Source organism: Bolinopsis microptera, chromosome 1 (genome assembly GCF_026151205.1).
Source record: "Bolinopsis microptera isolate Bmic1 chromosome 1, MBARI_Bmic_1.0, whole genome shotgun sequence".
NCBI classification, from domain to species: domain Eukaryota; kingdom Metazoa; phylum Ctenophora; class Tentaculata; order Lobata; family Bolinopsidae; genus Bolinopsis; species Bolinopsis microptera.
Window position 1 is genome coordinate 21,923,955 of NC_087072.1, and position 10,227 is coordinate 21,934,181.

The window sequence follows — 10,227 nt, forward strand, 5'->3', positions numbered from 1 at the left end:
TTGTGCTCAATATAATGGCACACAAATTTTTGGGAACTAAGGTACACGGGATGACAGTTTGAAAGAGTTGGTACCCCGCTGCGTTTCCCATTAACATGCTACAACCTGCCCTTCTAATTTGCTAACTGACCTCCTGATGAGGTATTGCCATGGTAACGGCGAGTAACGGCTAGTAACCACCTATTGGGTGTAGTAAACTCTAAATACTTTTACAAAACACCTGGATAATGGGACTGGTTGCCATGACGACCAGATCACAAAGATTGAGAGCCAGCAGCTGCTGCCAGCTCCGAGCAGGTCCTTCTTCTTCCGAGCAGATAATTATAATTGTTTAGCTTCCAAATACTGCCTGCACCGCGTAATTGTTGCGCTAAGCTGTACTTTTTAGTATTTGCGGGTAAAACTGTAGACATGTGTCCATACTGATGATTTAGAAATGTAATTTTTACAGTGTTTATGAGTGGGAACTACCATCCTGTGTGTGGTCTGCTCCTGGGTTGATAATATAATAATAACTTAGCAGGGAAGATTCGTTCCCCTCTATCATATTTAGCGGTTATGATTTATGAAACTTAGGTCTCCAACTGACCATGAAATGAAAGGCATCACAGATTGGTTCACTTAAAAGCCTGTCAGGCTGTCACTTCTGGCCCATTTCAAAGTTTAATGAGCATTACCGTTTAGTGTGCTTGCTCTATCACGTGTCACTAAGTGATGTGGTACAAAGTAGTGTGGTACAAAGTAGTGTGGTACAGGAAGGCACTCAGACAGGTGGAACATGAACTAACGGTCATCTCTATTCTAATTTAGATTAAATTATAGTTTATTGCTGCATCTTGTATTCTCTACTTTACAGAGAGCTAAATTGCTTTATTGTCAAGTTAAGGGTATTTTGGACAGTAGATTGCCCCTAAATTAAGCTTAAGAGACATTTTAAAATATTCCATAATAGTTGTCTGTACATCTAGCTATAATCTTTAAATTGACGGGTTGTATCATTAAATACCACAAATACCACCAGGAGAAGATAGGAGACATCACACAGTTGCTGTGGGGCTCAGGGTTAGAATACAGAGTTTACTCCAAAGTGGAGAAGATACTCTACAACACAGTCGAGGAGCTGTATCCAGAGGTCGTCGACTACAGACAAGAGTTCATCAAGTAAGTCACCTGGATATTATCTACCTTTAATCCCAGTATTGATCTAGGTCAGGGGAACTTTTTTGGTTATTTTTGAAAAAATTCCGCGCCTTTTGAAGCATTAACCGTTATTGGTCGAGGTTATAATTTAGAAAAATTAATCTTCCCGCTTTTTCCGCCTTCTAGAAAATGACATAACTATGACTTTACCCGATCCTGGATTATACGAAGCTACAAACATAATAATATAAGTAGGTCAGGTCAATATCACATACCACTATAATATTATGTCCATGTTCAGGGTATATGGAAGTATATATTGTTGCTCTCTGGCTTCGTTTCTAGGATACCCACACGTAACTGATCAGGTAGGCTCCCTGGCCGGCCCCCTGGCTCCCTGGCCAGCATGCTCCCTAACTCTCACCATAGCAACCATCTAATGGTAACTTTTATCACCTGGATCAAATGACACACAAACTAGATTTGAAATACTCCCGCTGGGAATTGTTCTGGAGTGTTCCACTTAGTGACCGGGAATAAAACTTGGCTCCTAGAAAGCCAGTAATTGCTATTCGCCCCCCCCCCCGGCCCCTGAACATTATTGATTAAGTGTCAATAGTACTGTTGGCTTTGTTGAGTTAAATTAACATCTTAGATTTCGCTATAACAAACCATCATCCATATAATAATACATAAGCATATCCGACTTAATAAATGAGACAACAGCGATCAACCTTTTAACCTTTTAGCACGTCATATTATATTAGAACTTAGACCCTGCTCATTCTGAATATACAACTATAAATTGCCTCCCTTGCAATCTGGGAAGCAATCAGGTTGATTTGTTGCTATTTAACTAAATAACTGATTTTAAAACACATTTCTACCAACATTGTAGGAGGCTATCAGGTGGGGCCGGTTGTATTGTGAGATCTTGTGCGGATTACCATGTATGGAATAAACGCTATCGTTTCCACGGTTACTACATATCAAGCATGCAGATTTAAATGTCGTCTTCGTTATTGACTACCAGTTTGGGAACTCATTGAGGAGTTTAATGGCTGTAGAGGAACCACCCTCAACCACCCTCAACTACCTCCAATCAGTATTTGTTATAAACCACCTGACACGTTAACAGTTCATGAAACGAGGGTGTAAAATGTAATATGTTAGGTACAAAGTAGAGAGAAACATTTCCGCACACACTCGTTTAAAAAGAGTGTAATGGCGTAATGTTGTTCCCAGGTATGTTACATACATTCACCTTACTTACAACTACTTAGGGTCCCACTTAAGACATTATCTATCAGTTGTACACTTCCAAACATCCGCCGTTACCATGACTACTAGTGTAACTTTCAAATGCTTGTAATTTCAATTAGCTGTATCATCTCCCCCAACCTCGGTTTAAAATGATCTATCAGTACTCTCTTACAGTGCGTTTTATAATAATATATATATAGGCTGAGCCTACAATCCAGTGACCTTAGCTTATTGTTGCTGCTGTAATTAGTTACCATGGCAACGTAACAGTAAGGTAAACAATATCTAATTTTACAGCTAGTATCGTATTATCGGTTGCTATGGTTTCTAACGAGATGAACTGAGGCTCAGGAAATTCGAAATATCCCGCCTTTGCCCGGTAGGAATGAGGTGACAATACCGGTGCGCTAATCAGATAATATGTCGCTGTGTATGGGTACCCATTCTTGGTAAAAGGTTCATTAAGGGGATTAATTGAATGGTGTGGAAGTGTTTAATCTGTTTCTTCTTAAACGATACAAGATGAAGTCACACACCATAGCCATGTGCATTTGTACACAATTACAGTTATCAAGATAGGTTTACAATTTCATAAGCTTAAAAGGTAAGGTTCATTTCCCTAAATACGCACGTGCACGAGTATTAGTTATCAGTAGGAACCTGCCATGAACTTGCAGGTATGTATAGGAGCCAAGTATGAAGTGAGGTATTCACCGCCTTCAATTGCAACAGTGAGACTTACAAGGTCCATCTCTATCAGGCAAGCCAGTCTTGCTCAGTATTGCAACTTAAATAGGAATTGGTGCACTATTCGCAAATTATTGAATTTGAGAGTAAGTGTCCACTATCAGCTAATGGCAGTCTAAAATCATCACAGTGCTAGAAAGCCTTGTAAGTGTTTGTTATTTCTCAACAAACCACTACGTGACATAGGTCACATAGGTAGGTCACATAGGTAGGTCACATAGGTAGGTCACGTGACCCAACCTCTCAATCATGACCACTGTGGGACAGTTAGTTGTACACTACATTTAAACATATACCCACTATGTAATCTAACTGTATGAAGTACAGCGCCATGATTACAGGTTATGAAGCAAGCCAGTCTTGCTCAGTATTGCAACTTAAATAGGAATTGGTGCACTATTCGCAAATTATTGAATTTGAGAGTAAGTGTCCACTATCAGCTAATGGCAGTCTAAAATCATCACAGTGCTAGAAAGCCTTGTAAGTGTTTGTTATTTCTCAACAAACCACTACGTGACATAGGTAGGTCACATAGGTAGGTCACATAGGTAGGTCACATAGGTAGGTCACGTGACCCAACCTCTCAATCATGACCACTGTGGGACAGTGGTACACTACATTTAAACATATACCCACTATGTAATCTAACTGTATGAAGTACAGCGCCATGATTACAGGTTATGAAGTACACAAGATGAACAGGTCACTACAGATGCGGTAGTGCTCTACCAAGTATGTATGGTATTTGCCTGAGGGGCCTGCTTAAAATAGCTCATTATACAGGCTCTAAAGCACCTATTCTATAATGTATTATGTACTGCCTTCTTTGATTTGACTGGTTTTATAGAACTGTTCAATACATCATACATGGTATCAAGTCTTTAAACATCACAATGTCACATATTATATTGTCAGCTTGTCCGATCCTATCATTTCGCGAATAACTCTGCAACTCTGTAACATTATTCGTCTAAACTAATATATTATAATAATTCCCACGAATTGACGTTATCATTTCACTAGTATAACTATTTATCTATCAACTTACATTTGCACAAAACGCAACCCTTAACGGATAGTGATTAATCTATATAAGCGATTATACGGTCAGCGTAACTTGAATCAGTTTTCTTTCGATAGCAGAGGTAGAAATTCCCCGCAAGCACGACCAAAGATTAGTATTATCGGAATTAATTAATTGTCTGTTGAGGGTAACTCTTAGGACTTACAGTACATTATGTCGACTTTAATTCGAAATAATCCTAGCAAGTAACTGGGACATATACTACTTGAGTGGACGTCAATACGGAATGCGCGGAGTAAAAGTTACTGAATAAAATGTGTCTTGTTTCATTCACCGTAACATGAAAGTTTAGCGCGTAACTGGTAACGCGCGCGTGATCGACTATTTCCGAAAATTTAAACTATTTTCATTTTCTCACAATTCAGGATAGGAAATGATTTTAAAACTTTGTTTTACCGTTTTCTTCTTTCAGGGACGTTTGTATAATTCCAGAAACCCTAAGCCCATATCCTCGAACAAAGCCAAAATCCTCAAAATCAAAGAAGAAGGAGAGTAAAGTTCGAGAGAAGAAATCAGTAAAATCGATGTTACCAAACAGACTGGGGAGACCTCCCAAGCGGCCACAACATCATGACGGTATTTACCAATGTGAATACTGCACCAGAACCTTCCCCACACCACAAGGTAAAGATATTTATAATTTTATTGTTAAAAACATATTTAATAATGTTTACAAAACGCATATGAGTAATTTCGACGAATCCACTCTAGCCTCTACTTTTAGTCGCTTGCTCGGTAATAATTGTTTGCTATCGAAAATGAACCACTGCTGAACTTTTTCACCCAGCTTTGTTACTTAACTAACTAAACTGTTCTGTTTCAGGAATACAATCCCACATCACCCTATCCCACGCCAACATGCAGACAGAGGAGGAATTTGACCGCTCTACAGGAATGCACAAGTGTCAGTTTTGTAGACGTCTCTTCCCCCAGGTAAGAATATTTCCTGTGTGTTTTATACTTCAGTCTTTATTCGGGCTAGTTCGTAATTTTGCTTCAAATCAAGTTGACGAGAAAATATCTGTCTTCATAGGCGTTTGGGTTGCAGCTGAAAGTTACAACCTCCGAAATCCGAATCTAATTTTATAAATACTTTCAGGAACACGGTTTGAAGACCCACATCTCCTGTACCCATCTACAGAAAGTATACAAGTGCCCTGAATGTGGCAAAGGATTTCCTAAGAAATATGCCATGATCAGACACAGGTCCACTCATGTTAACAAGGATTTCATGCCTCAGAAGTGTCCTTACTGCGATGCTATGGTCTCAGTCAGGTAAACTACCTGAATGATCAATGAAGTCTTTAAAAAGATTTTGAGAAGATCGGTTTTGCTATTTTTTGGAGAGGTTTTGCAACGGAACAACGCTATAGTCAATAATATTGTTCCAGTTGTTAACTTAAGCTCTGTCTGATTCTTAATTTTCGTTCGTTTCAGATACTTCAAATCCCACATATTTACCCGCCATCTGTACAAGACCTACAAGTGCGAGGATTGCCACCAGACCTTCAACGACCAAGCACAGTTCCACAAACACCTCTGGACTCATCCCATGAAGAAGTACCGGTGTGAGCAGTGTCCTATGAGCTTCAACGCCAGCTACAAACTTGAAAATCACCAGAAATCTCACGAGGTAATTTGATTTCAAATCGTTTTGAGTTATATGATACATAGTGTGTGACATAGTCTCTCTGTATATTTAAAAAAAAGTAATTTGATAATATAATAACGACGGAATCATGTAGGCTGACGATAAGACAGCTAAGAGGTTAAAACCAGAGTTAGTGCACCACGAAGAAGAGGTGGAAGAGGAGGAAGTGATAGAAACGTCAGCGGAGGAGTACGACGAGGAGATCACATTCCAAGACGGTAGTCTCATCATCTCATGAAGGAGAATCTGACTCAGCAAAGTTAATAAGCTGTTTTAAGATATTGGGACAACCTGGACGTGGTATGTCGACCCAGTGAACTGAGACGCAGATTCAGATGGGATTAAAGTAAAGCTTGCCAGTGCATATCTAAGCCAAGGTGGTACGATACATTTTGTGAAACTGGGGAATGGATATGCTGAACAATTTCGATAAGACTACAAAATTGGAATAGCTTATAAAGTTATAAGGTTTCTCTTCACTCGCATTCGACGAAAACCTATTGGGTTGTTCATTTCAATTTATATAATGGAACAACGAACTTTTTAGAGTTCATTGTTGCACTTTGCCCCTGTTTATTATGACTTCTCATTCCAAGTTATTAAACGGATCAGTTTCATGATCTTTATTTGGATCTATATATGGAATTTCCGGTATCCTCCCCGTGCAGAAGTAGTTATAGGAATTCAGAACGAATACTGTGAAAATTTTTGTTTGTGTAGAAATTGTTTTTATGTTTATAAATGTTCATTATATTATAGCCATGAAACAGTTTTGCACCTGGTCAATTGTACATTCACTGACAGTTGTAAGTTTGAAGGAGCTTTCACTGTAATATGTAAGTTTTAGCTTAATAATAATATTTCAAGTGTGAACGTTTTATTATCACGCTTGAATCGTGGTATGTAGTTTACGTTAGAATTGCTTAATTCTAAGAAATTCTAGAATGCTATTCTAGAATTTCTTGATTGTGAGGGTTTCCAAATGTTTTGAAGAGAGTGATAGTTAATGTCGACGACAGTTTAACTTTGGTTTTAAATCATCAAATGTACTTTACTGAGGAGCGGAGATCGAAGCTGTGTTGCACTCAACATCTAGAACTTTCTATACGGGTTTTATTCTAGGGGCATTCATTTGTAGATTTATTGCATATAGCACACATTATGTTACTGTAAATAACTTGAAAAATTAAAAGCAAAATATGAAATAACTTGTTTTATTTCCATCATTTTTATTGAAATTATTTTCGCCGGAGTACACCCGCTTCCAGCCAGCTACCATTGGAATGAACTGACTGAAACGTGCAGTAATTTTTAGACAATGTACACATTGTTAAAATTCAAAAGAATTTGAAACATCTTTTAGATCATACAGTAGGATTGTTCTTCAAAAGCTATAATTTTTCGAAAATAAAAATGAGACAAAAGCCAATCGTGCAAAAAATCATGAAAATCTTGAGAGATGAAAATAACATTACATAATAAAATTTAGCCATTTAAAAGTGGGCAAAAGCAAATTGCATATATTTGAGAAATTTCCATTTGAGTTTCTTAAGTTGAAATTAGAGAGGAAATAACTGACATTTAAAACTAGAAACATCAAGCCAGTCTTTTATGGCACAACAACTGGTTCACCACTTTACGTCGTGTCTTTAACAACCTCGTCAAGTTTCTCAGTTCTTTAGTTCTTTAAACTGTATCAGCTGCCTTCAGAACGAGTCTTCCGATCGAAGAGTGGTAGAAGAGTCTTAAGAAAGGAGTGTAACCTCTGCTTTTGTAGCCCTCTTTACCTGGTATTTGGGACGATAACCAGGGGTGACAACCCTGTTCCTCCCTGTAATGGTTTCCCACATGTACACTCTAAGATGAGAGACCCTAGACACCAGAATGAGAGGGTTGAGGGCCGCGTTTAAGAAGAAAGGAATGTAGCCTGTCGCGTAGAATCTGCCTTTATAGAAGGCCCTCACTTTTGTTGTACAGACTATTAGAGGTTGGTAGAGAGTGAAAGCTGAACAGGCTATAAAGAGAGTTCCAATCAGTATGATTGTGCCGCTTATCTGCCTCTTTTCCCGTATGTCTCGCTTAGGATCCTCAGTAATGGCATTACCTGTTTTCAGCAGGAATATGACCTGAATTATGGTGGTGACTAGGGTGATACTAGCGCACAGAAACACCGGAGATGCAGTGTATATCAAATCAAGATAGCATTCATTTGTACTGTTGAAAATACCTCCCATGTTTTGAAATACCTTCCCTTTGTTGGGTTGGTAGAAGTAGCCGGCTAGAACAAACTCACCCTCAAACTCTGATTCACTTAAATTGTATCGTGAATACAAGAGGACTCCAGTCTCTAGTGAAGATATAGCAAGCCAAATGAAGAGCCAGACAAAGATAGAGATGATGGCTGGTTTTCTTTTTACACTGCTAAAGGGCGAGACTATGTTGATGGTTCGAATCACGCTGAAGATCATACTCACGAAAGCAGACACTTTGAAGGTTACAACTGTTAGAAAGTAGCTGGGGATGATCAACCAGAAGATAGGATTGTAACCTGAATTTTTGAGGGCTATGATAGTGATGAAGATAATGGAATGGATACCAGCACAGACCCCGGTTAGAAAATCGCTGGAGCTTAGAATAAAGTAAAGAAAAGGAATCAGATTCTTAATTTTAGGCCAGTAGTAAGTCATGATACCGAGATTAAGGATAACTGCTCCAGCACATAATATAATAGTCACTGCAATTATGACAGCGTTGAATTCTACGCCGAGATATGCTGGGTTCAGTCCAACGATTTCTGGAACTCTCTGCACAACATCGGGGTCAAATGTTCCGGATACTATTCCTCCTGGACTGTTATATTCAGCATCGGGGTCAAATGTTCCGGATACTATTCCTCCTGGACTGGTATATTCAGCCCCTGTCGTGTTTGCACTGGTAGTGAAATTCGAATAGAGTCCAGTCATAGGAATTGGCGTCATCTTTAGCTGCTGTTTACCTAGAGGAGGGGTGTAAATATTTTAAATCGCTGTGACATTTTTTTAACGGTACACATAAAAGATGGTGATGACGAAATTACGAGTGCAACAGTGCAGTACAAACACAAGGAATTTCGGAATTTTTTTTGGCCAGTTAAAACCAGTTATAAATGAAGCAAACTCAATAAAACATGAGACCGGAGCGACTAGCCGAGCCTATAAAAGAACATCCAGTAACAGCTTTCGAGACTGGGACAGCAAGGAAGAGTGATTTTTCATCATCCGGGCCGTACAAACATGAAATTAGATTAAATCAAATGCAACCGAAAGTAAAAGCAAGTCCGCCTTTAGGAACGAGTGTATCAATCTACACGGTAAATCGATTACGTTAATCTAACAACAATAGGCTTACATTTATCAATGACGTCATGGCCAAAAGGAAAGCATTGACACGAATGAATGGAGCAGGGGAATGGGCGATTTCATTTAAAGATTCTAAAGTGGCATCTTATCCAAGGACTGTGAATCGTTCAAAATTAATTAAAGATCTTATTATTTGCACTACTTTTAATAACAAATCATTTAAACTTTATTTTATAGCCATGACTCCACACACCCATAGTCATTGGTCAACACGTACCTAGAAGTATGTATAATACTCATGACACCATGAATGTGATTAAAACGATTACCATAAACTTCTACGCTCAAAAGAGGGCTATAACACTTAACAGTATCTACATTTGCCCGGACAGATCAGTGGAAGAAAGGAGGTCTCTACGACCTTCAGAAGCAAAGGGTCAGCTGCGTCATTGGGTCAATATGGGCGTGGCCCTCCTGGGGTTTCCCCACGATTAAACAAATGTCTTCACTCGGAAATCGTTTATTCATACATACCTTTGGGACGGTCTGTGCAAAGTTTCGTGAGTATCTAGAAATTTGCAGGTACATGTCCATAAATGACTAGACTAAATGCAAATAGGAGACTGAGAAGTAAAGGCAGGCAGGAGGAGTGATCATGCTCTTTATACTGTTTTCCTTTTGTGTCACGTTGGATATCCATTCAAATACGTAATGGATTTGGTAGATTTTACATAAGAAAATGGGTATAACCGCGTGAATCAAATAACAACAGAACAAAAGCGCGGAGTCATGTGGTGACTAAGAATATATCCTGTTGGCTCGAAACCTAAAGAAATCTATTAAATCATCGGGCTGGGTTTCAAATAAAATTGAAATGCGGATTCTTCAAAATGCGGAATAACAAAGCAGTTGAACTTGAGGTTATAACGTAATTTTAACTTTGTGCTCTCATTGTCCAACCCTATTTTGTACACTGTAGCGTCCTTCGAGTTTTGGGTACATAG

At 38.8% G+C, this 10,227-nt stretch overlaps 2 protein-coding genes across 4 annotated transcripts in view; one reads left to right on the forward strand and one right to left on the reverse strand.

The window, feature by feature from the left end:
- The window catches only part of LOC134824632 (zinc finger protein 675-like), a 105,282-nt gene extending 98,195 nt beyond the window's left edge, over positions 1-7,087 (forward strand). For all 3 annotated transcript variants that reach the window (XM_063836605.1, XM_063836603.1, XM_063836595.1), the window contains exons 4-9: positions 1,022-1,161; positions 4,647-4,858; positions 5,058-5,167; positions 5,334-5,509; positions 5,672-5,867; positions 5,980-7,087. In XM_063836605.1, the coding sequence (XP_063692675.1) occupies positions 1,022-1,161; positions 4,647-4,858; positions 5,058-5,167; positions 5,334-5,509; positions 5,672-5,867; positions 5,980-6,123 (978 nt within the window). In that variant the 3' untranslated portion in view covers positions 6,124-7,087. The remainder of the gene's footprint in view (positions 1-1,021; positions 1,162-4,646; positions 4,859-5,057; positions 5,168-5,333; positions 5,510-5,671; positions 5,868-5,979) is intronic.
- A 186-nt stretch (positions 7,088-7,273) lies between these two features.
- On the reverse strand, positions 7,274-9,820 carry LOC134821478 (uncharacterized). The gene is made up of 2 exons (XM_063832233.1): positions 9,758-9,820; positions 7,274-8,880 (listed from the first exon to the last, which is right to left on the reverse strand). The coding sequence occupies exon 2, from the start codon at positions 8,861-8,863 to the stop codon at positions 7,631-7,633; it is 1,233 nt and encodes a 410-aa protein (XP_063688303.1). The 5' UTR covers positions 8,864-8,880; positions 9,758-9,820; the 3' UTR covers positions 7,274-7,630.
- Between the last annotated feature and the right edge of the window lie 407 nt (positions 9,821-10,227).